We start from the raw sequence: 19,905 nt of genomic DNA on the forward strand, positions 1-19,905 counted from the left end.
TCAGATGGTAAAAGAGGAATTTGAAACCACATTGGAACCTGTTTTGGGCCAACCCTAGAAGCCGCTAGAAAGGGTTTCCAACTTTCCACAAAAATTAGGTTTTTTCCAAGCCAAAAAAATAATGTACTCAAAGCCTTATCTCTAGCAGATGCATAATCAAACACAATAATAAACGAGCTTCCAGAGAGAACATGGAAGTACAAAGTGCCATATCAGTGTGCATGAAGTTTATAATGAAGCTTGGACAGAGGAATAGAATCACCCCACACCTGAATAACAACTGCCAAAGCCCAAAGATCATGAGCCTTCTTCCCCAAAATGGCATCCGAGGCATTAATCAACAGAATCGGTATTGGAGCAGGCTGAGAGGGCAATTCCAAATTCTGCAAATGACCTCCTGAATCCCTTGAAATTGGTTGCAAATTCGTAGAGGCATTCGCCAGATCAATCCGAACCTAGCATTCCATTTATGCTTGCCCTTTTGCCATTTCCCCAAATTACGATCCCAATTATGATGCCACCGAAAAAACCCTTTGAAATATGTAAAAGAAGGGAAATTAGGTTGGGATGTTTTATCCTCTATAAAGCGAGCAGGTGAAGCCAAAGCATCAACCCATTTGCCATCCTAAAAAACCCATTGCGGAACATGTCCTGCTCGAGAGCCAAAGGGATCTTTGGGAGGTAGCGGATCAGACATCGCCTCATCTCCCCAACGCCTGTTCCGTTGCATGCCAAACACCTCACTCCTGAGGGCTCTCTGCTATCTCCATTTTTATTCTTAACCAATCATGCAAATTTAATCTGCATCCACTCCTTGTAGGAGGATATAACCATCTCTCCAAGCTTCCATTCGACATAAAAGGAAGAATCAAAGCTTTGAAATCAAGATTCGAACAAACTGAAATGATTTTAATCACATTGCGATGTTTAATCTTTTTAAGTATATTGCATTCCCTGTGAAAACTTTCATGAGCATTTGCATCCAGCAAATTGAAAACTTTAACAACAATATTTGTGCCATTTTTGAGAGTACCTCTATAAACAGATCCAAAAGCCCCAGTTCCTACAAGATTTGCCTCAGAAAACCCGCCAGTAGAATTTGCAAGTTCACTGTATGAAATTCTGGGGTTTCCTACATTGAGAGAAGGGGAATTCTGGCTGGTAGGTGGATTCTTTGCACGTCTCCATCTAGAGGATAATGCTATAAGTGCAAATGACATGATTAAAATTGTAACGACAATCACAACAGGAATTATCACCTTTTTGGACCTTGATAGCAGTTTGTGCTTGGAACTAGAGCATGGTGGCAAATTTATCAAGGACCCACAAAGGCCAATATTTCCCATGATTTCAGAGCTTTCAAAAATGCCCCCCTTTGGCACCTCTCCAGTTAATCTGTTGAAAGGAAGATTGATAACTTGGAGCATTTTCATTCCACCAAAAGCCGTGGGTATTGTACTCGATAAATTATTGCATGAAAGATCCATGGTCTCAAGATTTTGCAGATTTGCTAGCGATGCAGAAATTGGGCCTTGAAATGAATTCCAAGAAAGATTTAAATATTGCAATGTTGTGAAGCTTTCCCGTGCGCTTGGTATGCCACCTAACATGTGGTTGAGAGATACATCTCTAGCTTGGATCATAACCATTTTACTCATTTCTAAAATAGAACCTTCTAATAAATTGCTGGATACATTGAAATAAAATTGGAGATTTGAGAGCGCTGCAACTTCAGCAGGTATACTTCCCATTAGTTTGTTGTATGCTAAGTCCACCAGCTCCAGAGTTTCACATCTCCCTAAGCTAGCAGGTATTCTCCCTCATAATTGATTGTGATGAAGAAGAAGTACTCTCAATTGGGGAATATCACCAAGACTATCTAGGATTTGCCTTGATAGCATGTTATCACTCAGTGCTAACAATCCAAGCCTTTTTGCCTGACCCAAAGTTCTTGGTATTAATCCTTGTAAATTGTTATTGTTTAGGTACGACCTTTCAAGATTTGGAAGTATAGACAGAGTTGATGGGATTGTCCTATTGAAATAGTTTCCTCTTAATTGTAGCTCTGCCAGCTTTGTGAGGTTGCCAATCTCATCCGCCAAGTATCCTTCTAGTTCATTCAAGGCCAGTCCCAAATAGTAGAGACTAGTTGAGAGAAGGCCAACTGTGGAGGGCATGATTCCAGTAAGATTATTAAGAGACAAGTCTATATATTCTAAACTGGAGCAATTAGTCAAGGCCTCTAGAATAGGCAAACTGCTGCTTCCACTCACCAGATGATTTCCCCACAAAACAAGCTTCTGAAGTTGGAGTAATTTCCCAAATTCCAAGGGCACTGTGCCACTAAACTGGTTACTGTCTAAGTCAAGTATAATTTGCAGATGGGTACAATTGGAAATTGAACTCGGTATCTCCCCATTCAGTCTGTTTTCCCATAAATACAGATTTTGCAGATTTGATAGTTTGCTGAACTCCCACGGGATGTGACCAACTAATTTGTTCCTAGACAACTGTAAAATTTGGAGATTACTGCAGTTTGAAAGGGCAGTGGGAATTGGCCCGGTAAGGCTGTTGAATCTCAGAGGAAGAACTTGAAGTCGAGCAAGCCTACCAAGTTCAACTGGAATATTGCCATGGAGTATTATTTCCCAAAGTCAATTGACTTAAAGAAGACATGTTTCAAAAGAAAGGTGGGACTATGTCTGTAAGCTGATTTGAATCTAACCATAGAATCTCTAAATTTTGGAGATGCCCAAGCTCGGATGGAATGTTTCCACTCTCGAATTTATTATAAGATAAGCCCAGTTTCTCTAAGGGACAGCCCGCTAAAGCGGAGGGAATTGTTGGAATGTGATAATTTCTCCTTCACATGCAAGAAATATCTACGATCATGCACCGACCATGCATCGATCATGGAAGAAATTTATGTTGTAGTTCCTATTTTAGAATATTTGATTAAGCAGTTTAGTTTGCAAATAATGTAAAGAACATGCAAAATTAAATCTCTAGTTTTAGCTCAGTTACTCTATCAATCATGCAAAGCATTGTTTGTTATGATTTTTCTAGAATTTTCTATATGTTCCTAAATTCCTCTTTAAAAGAGGAGATGTAAATCAATTAATTAGCAATCAATAAAATGGTTTTGTGCAGCAGCACCAAGGTGATTTTTTGTGTCTATTTCTAAACTTATATGTCTATGTATAATTATGTGTTTATGATTTCTTGGTGTATGCATTTGATAAATTATTTCTGAATTCTACTCTATCCACCTCCTTCATGAATGACACCTTCCAATTGGTTAAAAGACAATCCGAGACTTCTTAAGCGAAAAAGCCTTCCCAACTGAGGTGGGATTTAGCCCTTAAAGCTATTATTGAATAACTCAAGTACTCTATGGAAAGAGAGATCCACCAGAATAGGAGAGATGGGACCTGTAAGATTCAGTGAAGTCACACGTGGTCGACAAGAAGAGCAGCACACTCTATTAATACTACATTTGATACATAGTAAATTTTGTCATTTAGAAATAATGTATAGAAAATACTTGTGATAGAAGTATATAGGAACTCAATTATGCACTTGCATTGTAGTGAGTGTCTATCTATTGTAATTATGGTGTTTAATTAAATCTTTTAGGATAATTTTTTAATTAAAAAAAATTCATATAAGATATTTTATGTCCATTTTTTTTAGTAAACTTAGGTCAGACTGGAAAAAGAAAGGATTAAAGTGCAAAATTATGGTAATTTATGATTCAAAAAATTTAATTATTTTAATATCTTATCTCTCATCTATCTATTAGAAAGAAATATTTTGATTAGATACACATTTCTCCAAAATAGAGGATTTGTAAGGTTCTTTACTCTAATCGTTCTTTGGAATACTTCATGCTTAACACTATTTTTAAAAAACTTAATAACTATTGACTTAGTCATAGAAGGATGAAGAATTCATTCCACTAATTGAAGACCACATGAGAGCTTTTACGAGATTATAATTAACCTTGAGTCCTAAAGCAAGGAATATGTAGAATAAAAAATATCCTCACAAGTGATTGGAAGGTTATGATGTACCAAATAATAGTGACAATTTACAAAAAATGTTAAATGAAAAGGCAGTAATAGATGGATTTAAATTTAGATGGAAAAAAGTACTAATTTTATAGTGGAAATATGGATTCTCTCAAAAACTATATTATAATTATTGTCTTTTTAAATGGTCTAGCACACAAAAATTCAAAGGTTGAGAAAATAACTCAAGTATTGAAATGGTCCTTCTCACCTCTTTTGAAAGAAAATCAATCTCCCTAAGGGTAGAATGTTGAAGATTAATAGGTCATGGAATAATTAGATAAACTATTATGTTGAGCTTTGAATTTATGAATTGGCCCTTGTGATAGTTGAGCCAATGTTTAGAATAGAAAAATTGTTAAAATTGTTATCATTCTTTTTCAAAGACTCCTTTTATTAGTTATACTAAGAATAGTTTCCAGTATTTATCATATGTAGTTTATTGTACATAACACATAAGTGTGGCAATATGAAAAGGAAAAGGATACATATCTATATCTTTTTCACCTATTTTGTGCTCTTTTTTTCTTCCCTAATTTTAAAAAAGAGTATATTTGATCCAATAACAACAAATGGTGCTAAATTATTAGGGTATATCAATAAATATTAACAAATGAACAAGCCTTAACACAATATTTACCTTAAATGTAGTGCCTCTCCTAGACATTCATTTTGATTTTCATTTTGATAATTATATGGTGGATGCTTAGATGGTTTTTGTGATTCTATTGTTATTTTAGATGATATTGTTGATAATAGGACTTATGTGGATTTATGATTACTCAATATGATTCAGCATACTTTGGGACTTATGTGGTTGAGGATGCGAGACCTATTATAAGACATGTGGTATTTTTTATGATTCTTATGAATGTTTATACATGGTATTACCTTGATGAATGGACTTATATGATTCATGGATTTTTATGCGATTATTGATCATGTGGATTATAAGACTTATGATGATACTAACCCCATTTCATGATGATGATTCTATGCGATGATTTGATATTGTATTGTGTGCCTATCTTTGTGAGTAGAGACGATGCCATATCACTCATTGCAAGCGAGATATGTCATCGTGATTCTCTATCACTTGTCTTCTTATAATGATGTATATGTATTGTATATGTTGTGTTTTTTTTTTATGTAGGTTTGCAGGTATCGGACATCGACTCCACCTGGTCTCACAAGTTTGAGCGTGTCCTATCCCAATGGCAAGTTGTTGGAGATGACACATGTTCCCTCACTCACTCTAGATCTAGTCCTTCACCTTGTCAGTCTTGTTGTGGCGTAAGTTGATGTCTAGGCTTGAGTCAATGTTTCCCTTTTTGTCAGTTGCTTGGGGTTGTGAGTGAGTGATTATTTATGCAATTAATTATAAGATATTGTGATTTATTTATGATTGGATTAATTTATTCTATAGTTGGATATTGTCTATTTATTTATTTATTTAGTGGATAATTATTTATCTAATAGTAAGGTCTATATTAAATTAATTTATTGTTATTTGATTTATTATTTATTGAATTTATTATTGTTTTGTTTATTAATTATTTGATTTACTTTAGTTATTGTTTATTTAATTGATTTTATTTATTTGTTTGAAATGAAATGCATGATAAAAAAATAAGGCACCATTAAATCTTAAGAGTATCCATTATTGCTTCATGATCGACAGTAGTCACTATCCATAGGTCTTTGGTCTTTAGTTTTCCTTGATGCTTCAACAAGTTGACATTTGTAGCTATAATAAGGTGTGAATAAATTAGAATGGTTTTGTGTCTCTCATAGTCTTCAAATGCAGGTATGCCATTCTTTCTAATCATGTATGTTCGCAACCAAGTTCCCATAACAACAACTGAACCTGTAGGATATGTGAACCCATCATCATCTATCATTGGTTGTGTTAGCTTCTATTTTTTTGTACACATTGTTCCAACCATTATTCTGATCTCTCTTCATTCTGTTGTAGTGCAACAACTGCAAAAACATGTCCTAGCTGTACAAGATTTGATAGATAGTCATATTCAAGTGAACTTTCTATGTCATCGTTTGACAAGGATATTGTTTGAGATAAATGAGTTAGATATTGGGGAACCCACATATCAACCCACTCACTTGAATTGCATTGATCCCAATCACACCGAACACAACTCTGACAAAAACAAGCCAACACTCATGTTCAAATGGTCCATGTACTTGCATATGAGCTAAGAAATGAATGCATCTTTGAAGAATGTTTAATTGTTTGACAATCCAATCTCTATCCCACTGTGCTCTCCTCAACCAACCAAAAGAATTTGGTCATTGCTGAATCAAGAGTACCTCCGTGTGACAATGTTGAACTACACCATTCAACAATAGAATGTGCATCGGAGAAATTTACACCTGAAATCCTCAATTTCTCCTTAACTAGATCTCTCTTCAAGCATGCACTTGCTCCATCATGCTCTCCCTTCCCATGCCCTGCCTCAAAAAAACACCAAATATGAGGTATACACCTCTCTACATGCATTGTACTCAACCAAAAAAACATACCATAATTCTTGAATTGACTCGTATAGTTATCAGACCATATGATATGTCGATCAATTGCAATATCTTTCACATGCAAGAACTCAAAATAATTCTTGAAAGAATGTTGCACATACTCGGAGGAGTGTGATCTATCCTCACTCATATAAAAATGATACTCCCTGATTGTCTTCATGTCCTCTTTTGTACTATCAGGAGCATGTCTATATGTAATGTGAACAAAAATAGCAATCTGGATTGAATTGTAGTACTGAGACTGTACCTCATTTTCTGGTTGCAATGCATAGTTCTCTGCAAAATCAACCACCGATACAATAGTGCCAATCGGGAAAGAGTTCTTACACATCCTAAACTGTTGATCCAACCACTGAGACCTATGGGTGTGCCTTGCATACTTGTAGAACCTTCAATCAATAGCACTCACTTCTCTTGAGACTAATTTGCATCTAGAACCTTCACCTCCAAACTCATGTTCATTGCCCTCATGAAAACATGAAACAAACTTTGACAACTTACCACATTGTGAGCACTTCTCATTCAAACAATCATTTCTATAGAAATAGCAGTCATCATCTCTAGGGCATAAAAATAGATCTTGCAAGTCTCTTGATGATCTCAGAAATAGCATTGCACCACACTCCTCCAACATCTCATTAGTATACAACGTAGAACGAATATGGCATAAAAGTTCATGGTACATTGAAAACTCCACATGGTACTTGCAACAACAAGTATTACAAATCTTAAGAGGAACACAATAAAATGGCTTCAAAGATTCAAAGGACCTTTGTGATATTTTCAAAGTTGGATGTACTTCACAAAACAAAATTACAACATTGTTAGGCTTGATTCCAAGAAATGTTTGGGATGCGGTGTGCGGTCTCGGTTGTCGATTCTTAATTTCAAAACATCCTTTAAATTGGGTGATACTCTAGAATTAGAATGCCAAAATTATTAAATCTCCTACTTCACATTGTCAGTCAACTTTCTATCAACATGTGGAAGCCTCCCACAAAAAGCCCATGTATCATGTTGAAGTGGATCGTCAAGTTGTAGTACCCCTCCTCGATCAGCCTCTTTTTGTATGTTTTGATTTACTTTAGTGATTGTTCAATGGAACATTATTGTATATTGATTCAGATTATATGTGATGTTATTTCATGTTTTATCTGGATGTATGGTGTATGCTTTTATGCAGTATCTCAGTGCTTATGTTTAATGTTATTTGATGGATCATTATCATGGACTGACACGTTTACCTTATATTGTGAAGCGTTACTTATATGTTTCATGTTTGAAAGTGTATTGGGATGTGAGGGGATGATTTTCCTTCACTCACTCTGGTGAGATAGGGATTGTCATGATTCTCCTTCATCGGTGTGTGTGTCGTGTGATAAATCAATGATGAACAGTGAATACCAAACCGGTACTGAGAGGGGGGGGCTGAATCAGTATAGACACAAAAACTTTTCTTGAACCGGTTTGACTGCAAATAGTGAACTTGACTGACAATCACTAACACCGGTCTGAACCAGATTACTACCAATTAAACACAATGCGACTATGAAAGACATAAACCAGCAACACTTAGCTTTCCATACAACCTACTCCCTCATTTCCACTTTATCTTTATGCATAAATAGATATTCTATCATCTGAGATACAATAATTTACTAGATCAACATGATTCACCACTAAACGAGAAATAATGAAACATCACATGAAAGAGGCATCACACATGAAACACATATTTTTCACATGGAAACCCAACTGGGAAAAACCACGGTGGGGATGAATACCCACAAGCTTTTTTGAACTCTTTAGAAGTTCGCTCTATTAGGAGCCTAGTCTGGTTAAAGACTATTACAATAGGTTCTATTAGGAACCGATCCTGTTAGGGATCACCCATTTAAGGGTTAAACCCTATTAGAGGTTACCTTGTTAGAGGATTTTATGAACTCAATGGCTTTGAGTCACCCTGTTAAAGGATTTACAAAAAGACGGTTAAAGGTACCCTGTTAAGGGATTTTCCAACTATTGAAGTGGTTAGAGATCAATAGGTATTACAATGATCTAGTAATAGCACACAATGCCAATGCAAATCCACTTTAGTTCCTTCCTTCTGCACACACACTCTGTAGGTATCAATTCTCTTATTTGGTCTGGCAAGAATCACGTATCTCTACACTTAGATACACACACAACATTTGCCACCAACTTCAACATGAAACACAACATCGACCTTATAGGAAATAGATAGGTTGGTAGCATAAACCCTAAACCCTAAACATTTAGTTTGAGCAATTCAATCAGTTCAATCTTGACCATTGAACACTTTGCATTTGAATACAACGGTCTTGAACAGATCTCAAGACATTCTCCATCATTCGTTCTTCACCGCTTCATGAGCAAGTGCAAGGTAATGAGTCACAAATTCACGGAAGTCCACGCGTTGGAAAATGCGCTCTTATAAACGGGGGCCCGTTTATGCTTCGGGCTCCCGAGCCGAAAGGTAACGGGGGTCCGAAGCAAAAAAAAATGGGCCCCCATTTTGTTCTAAAATGGGGGCTTGCTTTTAAACAAAACGGGGGCCCATTTTTTAGAAACGGGGGCCCGTTTCTAAAAACGGGGGCCCGTTTTGTTTAAAAGCGGGGCCCCGTTTCTAAATGGCATTTTTCCTTTTTTTTCCACAAGCCGCCCTTGTTTGAAAACGGGGGCCCGTTTTGTGGAAGTTGATTCCATAACCCGCCACTTGGCTCGGGATTAGGCCCGGGATAGGCCTGGGATGGCCACACCTGAGACATGGACCTGCAAATTCAAATCTCCATGAATGAAAGCACAAATATGAACTTCAGAAATAGTTTACGCACCTCTAATCAGAGAATTTTTATATGAAATTAAAACCCATTTCAGATTATATTGTTTAGATTCTAAATATGTAAATTTATTTAAAAATTGATTATTTTAACTATTTTTCATTTAATTTATACTAAATCAGGTCCATAAATTTGAAATATTAACTAATTTTGTTAATTTAATAACTTTTTTATTTTAAAGAATTTTGGAAAAAAAATTATATGTCATCAATCTACACAAAATTCTTTTGTATTTAAAAAAAAAAAAAATCAAAAAATGTTAAGTTTACATCAAATTATGTGGGTCGTACACGTCAAATTTTTAAAAAGATAATTACAGTGATTAAAAAATTAATTAAAAAAAAATATTAGAAAAAAAATACAGAAAAATATGCTCATCAATCTTTAGTGTGTTACAAACCATTTCCCAAAACGGTTTGAGAAAATAATTTTAATTGTGTCAAAAAGTGTGGGTCGTACACATGCATGGTATGGTCCTGAAACAGGCATTTTTAAAACATAGTTTTCAGAACTCCATTCAAAAAGTTATTTTTTATTATGTGGGTATTAAAATAAATTATATATTTGGAAAGTACACTCAGAGGGCTATCTTTGGAAAGTACACTCAGAGGGCTATCTTTAAAACATAGTTTTCAGAAGTCCATTCCAAAAGTTATTTTTTATTATGTGGGTATTAAAATAAATTATATATTTGGAAAGTACACTCAGAGGGCTATCTTTTATATTACTGACTTTTTCCAAGATTCAATCTCTAAGTGTTTCAAAATTTAAGCTCAAATGAGACAAAATCTGAAAATCAGGTGAAACACTTCCACTTTTTGGCCAAAAAGTGGACTCATCTTCTTGCACTGACCCTCATGGAGGAGATAACCCATCATGTGTTATACACCGCTTACAGAGACTACGCACATTCCCAAGGTAGATAGGATCAATCTCCTTTATGCAAGATCCTTCACGTGCATGAGGATGACGTGGCAACATGATCTGGTCTCTATTACAATGCTAACTCATCACACAAGATCAAAACACTTCAACCAAAAACCCCGAGGGTGAGACTACCAACCGGTAGTCATACCATATTAAACCTTGATAGAAAACATTCCATATGTCGGTACACCTTTCAATATATCGATTCACAACATTATACAGATTCACTTTGCCAGTTACTTAACTTCAATAAACTGGTTCACTCTTCAGCATATTGACATCAATGAAAACACAATATTTTCATGTCAACATACTCTGCACATATGCCAACATCATGTTTGTATATATATGAATATTTTTTATATGCACGTCTGGATTCTTTTGGTACAGGACATTGCAGGTACTAGTATCGGGTAGGTACGGGGTATCGACTCCACCTGGTTTCAGAGATCTGAGAATGCCTTATATGCCCAATGGGAGTGGAGGACATAATTGTTGTACCCTAACTTGACCCGCAGTTACACTCGTGTGAGTGTTGTCAGTCTGTTGTCTTTCCCATCTGGCTAGCATGCGAGTCATAGTTCTTTGGTTTGGTCATTTGTGAGTCGTCATTTGATCATGCCTTTGTTTTCCGTGCTTTCGTTTATTTATATGGTTATTTAATTAAATCAATGATGCTATCTCATGTTGGCGTAATTAGTTAGCTATTATACTCTGTGATTAATGATTTGCTAGATTAAATGGTTAAAGGGCTTATTTCATTGTGTAAAGTTGCATTAATATATTTTGTGGAAGGAAATAAATATTGCCTAGCCATTTAAATGATATCTACTTATGTTGAAAGAAAGTATTTTGGAAAATAGAAAATAAAATAAAAAAAGTTGTTCTTTTTACCTTTCCATTTTAACTTTTTCATTTTAATTGTTGGAAAAGAATTTTTTTTGGAAAAAGAGAAAATCTTATTGTTTTTACTTTTTAAATATTCAACCTTGATTGGATGGAAAAAACTCTAACCTAGAAAGTTTAGGTTAAAAGATATTTTTCCATCTATTCCTAAGAATTCACGGGAATAGGAAGAGGGAATTTTTGGAGAGAAATTCTGGAAAACTTCCTGGAGGAGCTAGAAATTCGACCTGGTTTTCAAGGTTGGAGGATCTCTTCTTGTCTTGAAATTTGATTTGAATATTTCAGTTTCTTCCCGTGTGTTTAAAAATGCAAATCTCCTTGTAGATTCTTGTGGAATGTTAGGATCAGAAGAAAGAATGCCCAATATTGTTGATTTTGTGAAGCTCTTATCATATGGTTGCATTTAGGAAAGACATGGTTCATTTCTCTATTTGTTGTATGTTGTGTTCTTGAAAATCAATTTCTTGTTTTACCTCTTCTTTTGGAAAAGAATGAATTAGATTGGGTTTGTTGGGTGCATCCTGGTATCTAACTTACCAAGAATTGGTTAGCTATTGCTTCCAGTGTGTTTATTTCATCATTTACCTTTCTAGTAAATATCCCTTTGAATTTTGGATTTGGCACTGTGTGTGTGTGCCCGTGAAATAACCTGTAAATGAATCGTTTCTTGTGCTAAATGATTTTGTGGCTTATTGGATTTTAAATGCTTAAGGAGTAAGAATTTTAATTAATTTGGACTTTACCTTACCCCATGGTGGGATAATCCCACCGCGTGGGGCGGTAGTGTCTACTGCCCACAGGTAGGAGTACTACTGGTCAGCAGTACTGCTATGCGGTAGCAGTACTACCAGTCGTTAGGACTATTACCATTCGGTAGCAGTACCACCAATCGGTAGGACTGCTACCAGTCGGTAGCGGCTACTACCTATGGTAGCAGCACTACTGGTTGGAAGGACTGCTATCGGATGATGGTGCCTCCTACTTATCGGCAACAGTACTACCGACAAGTAGTGTCTGCGGCCTAGGCAGCGCCACTACTGCGGGTTGGTATCAACCCCCACGTAACCTTCTACCCTCACTGGTACAAACCATTTTATGCAATAAAATTAATTTTTATTAAGTGAAATATATTTTAAAGTTGTTTTAAGTGTTAAATGAAATGATGATTTTTCATGTGATTTTTATTATGTGGTTTAATAAATTTATCAATGGAAATCAAGGCATGAATTAGTAATGCAAATTGGTTAATTTGGATATATTCTAGAAATGAATTAAATGCCTGTTGGGAATTCATGTTTTTATTTTGTTAAGTATTTGACGTGAGTTTTATCCTTAATGGAATATTGATTTTGATATTGAATAGATGTGAATGGTAAAAGAGTGTTTTATTTAATTTTCAATTAATGATGTTGCAAGTGCTTATGATGCTGATTTTCTCAAAGATTGTTTGAGTGCAGACTTGTGAATTAGCTATCCTTGTAAGTGTATATTATGTTATTTATGGTCTGTGGTTCAGTCATCCTATGGTGGCGTAATTGGTACCTTTGACCAAGTGATATATGTTGGCTTCATTGTCTTAACCATGTAGTGTCTTTAGCTTATGATTAGCCAAGAGTCAGTATGTCCTCGTTTGACCACTTGTTTCTAAAAGTGGTGTAATGGTTGTCTGCTTTTCCATAGGGTCCTCAGGGAGTGACCTTGTCTGTTTAGTGTCCTTTTAGAGAGTGGCTTCCAAGATAGGGTTGCGGCCAGAGTGGTTGGCAGGTTACCCCAACAAAAGTTAGATAATAAGTGATAATCTAATTAATAGATTAGGTGGGTAGTTCATAACATTAATAAAGATATTGTAGTTCGCGCACAGGTGAGTGCTTGTATTGAGGCTCATAATGTAGTGAGACAGCCTGGAATGGAAAACTGACCACCTTATCTTTACGAAAGGCTGGAAGGGTCAGCATGAGACTTAGTTGGAGCCAGAGGTTCGGGAGAGGTTACCAGGATAGAGAGCTAAGACCTATGAGGGCCTGTCGAGGTAACCATCGAGCTATGTGATGACACTCTCTCTTTAGGTTCACTTGTGTGTGTAATGTCAGTTCACTTGTGTTTTGTGATATCGAGTCATTTGTGTATTTGTGATGTTGAGTCACCTTTATTATTGTGGAGTTTCTTTGTGTTGTCATGGAGTTGTATTGTTTTGTCGACCATGTCATGCCTTTTCTTGCTTGAGGGTCCTCAACTATCTCCTAGCACGGTGGGGTGATTCCATTTTGGGTATTACATGGTCTGGTGGTAGTGCCACTTCCCGTTGGATGTTCTTGTTCATACCTTCATGCGAGGATTGGCTTCACAGGTGTTTCTATAGATTGTGTCTCATGCTTATCTCATGTTTGGCGATTATTGTTATTTGGAGACCTATGTGGTCATTGTATCATGATCTTTTGTAACCTTGTAATTGGTTAAGTTGTATCTTTATATGTATATTGAGAAGCTATGTATTAGAAGAGAAATGTAATCCTATGTATGGGATATTTTTATCAGTTTCCTTTATGTTATGTGTACATGCTTATTGAAATAGAATTATATTATATCCTTTCAATCATTCAATGGTGTAAACTGAAATTGGCATGGCTTCTAGTGATCATTGAGTTAATGATGAATTATTGGATTAAACTTAATTGTGGAATTTATCTTTTGGTTATTTCTTCATTGGTAACCCTTAAGGAATTCTGGTGTAAGTCTTCCGCTTGTGTTTTCATCCATGTTGTGTTAAGCACTTATTATGTTTATACTTCTTAAAAAAAATTGTTTCACCCTTGTTGTGGGTTTTCCTTCAGGGTTCCTGGTGGGGCTTTACATTTGGTATCAGAGCCCATGTTTCAACACTAAGTACTCTAGGTTTGTAGTGAGCCCATTTGCCTTGACCTTTTGTGTAGGTCTTGTGGTGTGACTTCCTTGCTTCTTTCCTTGCCTTTGATCTGAGCTTTTCTCTCTTGTGTAGTGTCAGGTCATGGCTAGGAAAGCCAAGGGAGGTGGCCGTGTTGGTGGCCGCACCAGAGGCAGAGGAGGAGGACGGGGTCGAGGTTCTGACCACCATACTCCTTCGCCACCACCCACTCATGTGAGTGTGGATAGAGATCAATCAGTTCATCAGGAGGGACCACATTCAAGAGAGCAGGTTCCCAAAAGGGAAGAGCTACGGCAAATGTTTCAAGAGGTGCTAGCTAGACTAGGCCCTAGACCTGAGGCAGATCAGCCCATCCATGGTTGGGTGGAGCTGCTTTAGAAGGTTCCAAAGAGAGAGAGATATCTCCTAAAAGGAGAGAGGTCCCAATGGAATAGGATCCATCTATCATTGGGCACATGAGGGACTTGATGAGGTCCAACCCTCCTTTATTTGACAATAAAGGTACCGGTCTCGAGGTAGAGACTTGGCTTATCGGTTTAGATCGATGTTTCACCATGTATCCACATGGTAGCAAAACCAAGGTGAGATGCACTATCATGCATCTTGAGAGCTTTGTATCTATCTAGTGGAGGTTAGACGAGGAGTGGATCAGTGTGAACATTAACACCGTGCCTTGGGAGATCTTCTTGGAGAGATCTAGGGTATGATTTCTCTCACCCTAGTGGAGGTAGTCATGAGCAAATGAGTTCTATGCTCTGCACCAGTTTGGGTTGTCAATATATCAGTTTGAGCATAGGTTCTATGAGCTCAAATAGTATGTCGGGATTGGCAATGATGAGGGTATGCTTCTTCAACACTTCTTGAGGGGTCTTAATTACCGCATCAATGGAGGAGTGAGATTTTTTGAGCCTTCTTCAATAGAGGTAGTCATGGTGAAAGCCAGGATGGTGGATCAGAACCTTAGCCATGCTCATGGCGGCCAGTCTAGAGTTCCAATCGGGAGTGATCCTCCCAGTGGGTCTAGAGGGAGAAGGAATCAATCCTAGATTGTTGCACCTTTTAGGGGTCCTCAGGCACCCGCTAAGGGTGGACAGTAGTAGTAGCAGCCACTGAGACCAAAGCAGTCTTAGGGCTAGTAGGGTGGAAACTCTGAGATTTGGAAGAGAAGGTTTTGGAGGAAGGGTGGGTAGACCTTTCTAGGGAAGTCTTCTCAGCGGGCATCTTAGGCCCCTAGTGGGGAGAGCTTTTAGTAGTCCAATGGGTTGTCTGGAAGTAGAGGACCTGGTAGTGGATCTTTCTTCACTTGTGGTCAGTTTGGCCATAAGGCCGCTCAATGCCCTCAGTATCCTCACCAGACGAGTAGCAAGAGGCCAGCTGTATCAGAGCTGATAGTGGGGGATGTAGGTAGATCCCATAGAGTATTTGCAATAGTGGATGACTGCTAGGCTGAGCGTCAGAGTACCATGGTTGAGACCACAGGTTTGTTGTGTGGTATTCCTATCTCTATACTTTTTGATTTTGGTGCTTTAGATTCTTTTATTTCTTCATCCATTGTGGAGTGATGCAAGATTGTGTTTGCTAAGAAGGCGGATAGGTGGCCAATAGAGTTATCTACCAGTGTGCGAGTGTTTGTAGATGCCTTTATTCCTAGTTGTGAGTTGGACCTAGAACCCTTTGTCACTTCAGTTGACCTTCGAGTCATTCCTTTGGGGTCATATGGAGTTGTGTTGGGGATGGATTGGTTATCATCTCACAGCTCTCATGTAGACTGTCTTCTGAAGACAGCAGAGTGTTTAGATGACCTTGGCAAGAGAGTGGGGATCGTTGGAGTTCAGCGATCAATATCCTTGCAGATGATTTTGGCTATGCAACTTAGGCGGTGCATGCGCCAAGGATGTCATATTTTTGTAGTTGCTCTTGAGGAAGTGGATGAGGGAGAGAGTCAAGAAATCACTCTTGATGGTCACCCTATTCTTAGAGAGTATGCTGATGTGTTTCATTTGGATATTCCCGATATGCCTCCAAAGTGAGACATAGACTTTCGCATTGACTTGGTTCCTGGTGCGGAATCTATTTCGAGAGCACCATATCAGATGACTACTCAAGAGTTGAGTGAGTTGAAGTTGCAGGTTGAGGAGTTGTTGGCCAAAGGGTTCATTCATCTGAGTGTTTCTCCTTGGGGTGCACCAGTTATCTTCATTAAGAAGAAGGATGATTCTCTTTGGTTATGCATTGATTACTGACAGTTGAATAAGGTAACCATCTGGAATTGATATCCATTGCCTCAAATAGATGACCTTTTCGATCAGGTGAAGGGAGCCAAGGTTTTCTCTAAGATAGACCTGAAATCTATGTATCATTGGTTGCGCATTCATGATGTCGACATTCATAGGATGACATTTCGTACTCATTATGGTCACTATGAGTTCACAGTGGTGCCATTTGCTTTGACGAACATGCCTTCAATATTCATGAGTCTTATGAATGGAGTTTTTCGTACCTACCTTGACCACTTTGTCCTTGTGTTCTTGGATGATATATTGATTTATTTTAGATCTATGGAAGAGCAAGAGGGTCACTTGCGTGAGGTATTGTAGTGCTTGAGGGAGAATCAACCTTTTGTAAATTTGGTGAAGTGTGATTTCTTCCAGTCAGAGGTGAGCTATCTTGGTCATATAGTTTCAGGGGAAGGTATATCTGTGGATCCTTCTAAGATCTAAGCCATTGTTGATTGGCCAACACTGACCAATCTTTCTGAGGTTCGAAGTTTCATAAGTTTGGCTAGATATTACAATCACTTTGCGCAAAATTATTCTCAGATAGGCCATCCGATTACTTCTCTTCAAAGGAAAGGGAAGAAGTTTGTTTGGTCAGAGCAGTGCGGATTAGCTTTTCATACCTTGAAGGAACTCCTTCTTAGTGCTCCAATTTTGGCAGTTCTTGATCCATCCAGAGATTTCATGGTATGCATAGATGCCTCTTTAGAATGTATAGGTGCAGTGCTTATGTAGGATGGACGTGTGGTTGCCTATGAGTCTCGTAACTTCAAGGATCACGAGTTGAACTATCTAGTTCATGAATTGGAGTTGGCAGTGGTAGTGCATGCATTGGTTAGATGGAGACATTTCCTGTTGGGGTTCAGTTTGAGCTGCATAGTGATCACCATAGTTTGCAATATATTTTCACGTAGTCGAACTTGAATGCTCGAAAATGAAGATGGATGGAATTCCTCTCCGAGTATGATTTTGAGGTTCATTATATTTAGGGGAAAGATAATGTAGTGACTGATGCTTTGAGCCATAGGTGGCATGAGGTTGCAGGATTGTCCCTTGGTGTGGACTTGAGTGAGAGAATTCTTGGAGTTCTTCCTCAGGACACCTAGTATCGAGATGTTAGAGCCATGGTGGAGTATGGAAGACCACTGGAGGGTAGATATTCTGGATATACTCTTGAGTCAGATGGTCTTCTTTGACATCTTGGATGGATCTATGTACCTCCCTTGGAGGGTCTTCGCATTCTGATCATGACTAAGGCCCATCATGCACCTTATTCGGCACACCCTGGTGTCAAGAAGATGCATGAAGATCTTAGACAAATATATCATTGGGCTGGTATGAAATTTGACATTTTTGATTTTGTGTCGAAGTGCTTAGAATGTCAACGAGTGAAGGAGGAGCATCAGCACCTTGCAGGGCTTCTACAGCCTAATTTGATACCAGATTGGAAATGGGATATCATTTCCATGCATTTCATTGTGGGGTTTCCTATTTCCTCACTTCGTCATGATGCCATCATGGTCATTGTTGATAGATTGACCAAAGTTTCTCATTTTGTTCCTATTTGATCTTCTTATACATCAGCAGTGGTGGCATGAGTCTCCTTGGAAGATGTGGTGAGGTTGCATGGGATCCCAAGGTGGATCATTTCTGATAGAGACCTTGTCTTTACTTTAGCCTTGTGGACCTCACTTTAGCATACTTTGGGAGCCTAGTTGAACTTCAGTTTAGCTTATCACCCAGAGACCAACGGTCAGACCGAGCATGTGAATTAGATTTTGGAGAACATGCTTCGCATGTATGTTATGGACCAACAGTCACGCTGGGAGGAATATCTGTGCCTTCTGGATTTTTCTTATAACAATGGATATCATAGCTCTATAGCCATGTCTCCCTTCTAGGCTTTGTATGGTCATCCTTGGCATACTCCTTTGAGTTGGGATCAGTTGGAGGATAAGGTGTGTTTAGGCCCATATTTGCTTCATGAGATGGAGCAACAGGTTGAGCAGATTTGTGGGCATTTGGTTGTTGCTCAAGATAGGAAGAAGAAAAATGTGGATGCCCATAGAGTCGATCATCGGTTTTCTATTGGCGATCGTGTGTTCTTTAGAGTACATCCACAAAAGTGTCTGATCCATTATGGAAAGGGTTCTAAGTTTGTGCCTCATTTTGTAGGCCCTTTTGAGATCCTTGAGAGGATAGGACCTATTGCCTACAATCTTTCCTTGCCATTGAGTCTATCCCACAACCATGATGTCTTTCATGTTTCTGCTCTTTGACCTTATCAACCTGATGTGATCCATGTTCTTGATTGGAACACTTTGTAGGTTGAGGTTGGGTAGCCTTCCATGGAGCCCGTGCACATTCTTCAGTGTTGGGATTTGACCCTCAGGGGTTGTACCATTGAGCAGGTAAGGGTCCTATGGGACCTAAGTGATGAGACATCAACAACATGGCAAGATGCAATGGAGATGAGAGAGCTTTATTATTATCCATTTTAGGCTTCCTGGAGTAAGCCTAGGCTTGGGAGGGAGGATGTAGTACCCCTCCTCGATCAACCTCTTTTTGTATGTTTTGATTTACTTCAGTGACTATTCAGTGGAACATTATTGTATATTGATTCAGATTATATGTGATGTTATTTCATACTTTATCTGGATGTATGGTATATGCTTTTATACAGTATCTCAGTGCTTATGTTTAATGTTATTTTATGGATCATTATCATGGACTGACACTTTTACCTTATATTGTGATGCATTATTTATATGTTGTATGTTTGCAAGTGTATTGGGATGTGAGGGGATGATTAAATTCCTTCACTCACTCCAGTTAGACAGGGAACGTCACGATTCTCCTTCATCGATGTGTGTTTCATGTTTTTATATATATGAATATTTGGCTATATGCACGTATGGATTCTTTTGGTGCAGGATATTGCAAGTACTAGTATCGGGTAGGTATTGGGTATCGAATCCACCTGGTTTCATAGGTCTGAGCATGACTTATATGTCCAATGGGAGTGGAGGACATAGTTGTTGTACCATAACATGACCCATAGTTACACTTGTGTGAGTGTTGTCAGTCGGTTCTCTTTCACGTCTAGCTAGTATGTGAGTCATAGTGCTTTGGTTTCGTCATTTGTGAGTTGTCATTTGATCATCCCTTTGTTTTGCATGCTTCCATTTATTTATATGGTTATTTAATTAAATGGATGATGTTATCTCATGTTGACGTAATTAGCTAGCTATTATGCTCTGTGATTATTGATTTTAATTTAATTAATGATTTGCTAGATTAAATGGTTAAAGGGCTTATTTCATTGTGTAAAGTTGCATTAATATATTTTGTGGAAGGAAATAAATATTGCCTAGCCATTTAAATGATATATGCTTATGTTGAAAGAAAGT

General features: G+C 37.8%; 1 protein-coding gene across 1 annotated transcript in view; it reads right to left on the reverse strand.

Moving 5' to 3' along the window:
• Positions 1-1,820: 1,820 nt before the first annotated feature.
• Positions 1,821-19,905, reverse strand: part of LOC131027247 (LRR receptor-like serine/threonine-protein kinase RGI5) — a 47,169-nt gene continuing 29,084 nt past the window's right edge. The window contains exon 2 of the mRNA XM_057957265.2: positions 1,821-2,620. Coding sequence (XP_057813248.2) covers positions 1,821-2,620 — 800 coding nt within the window. The remainder of the gene's footprint in view (positions 2,621-19,905) is intronic.

Source organism: Cryptomeria japonica, chromosome 4 (genome assembly GCF_030272615.1).
Source record: "Cryptomeria japonica chromosome 4, Sugi_1.0, whole genome shotgun sequence".
Taxonomy (NCBI): Eukaryota; Viridiplantae; Streptophyta; class Pinopsida; order Cupressales; family Cupressaceae; genus Cryptomeria; species Cryptomeria japonica.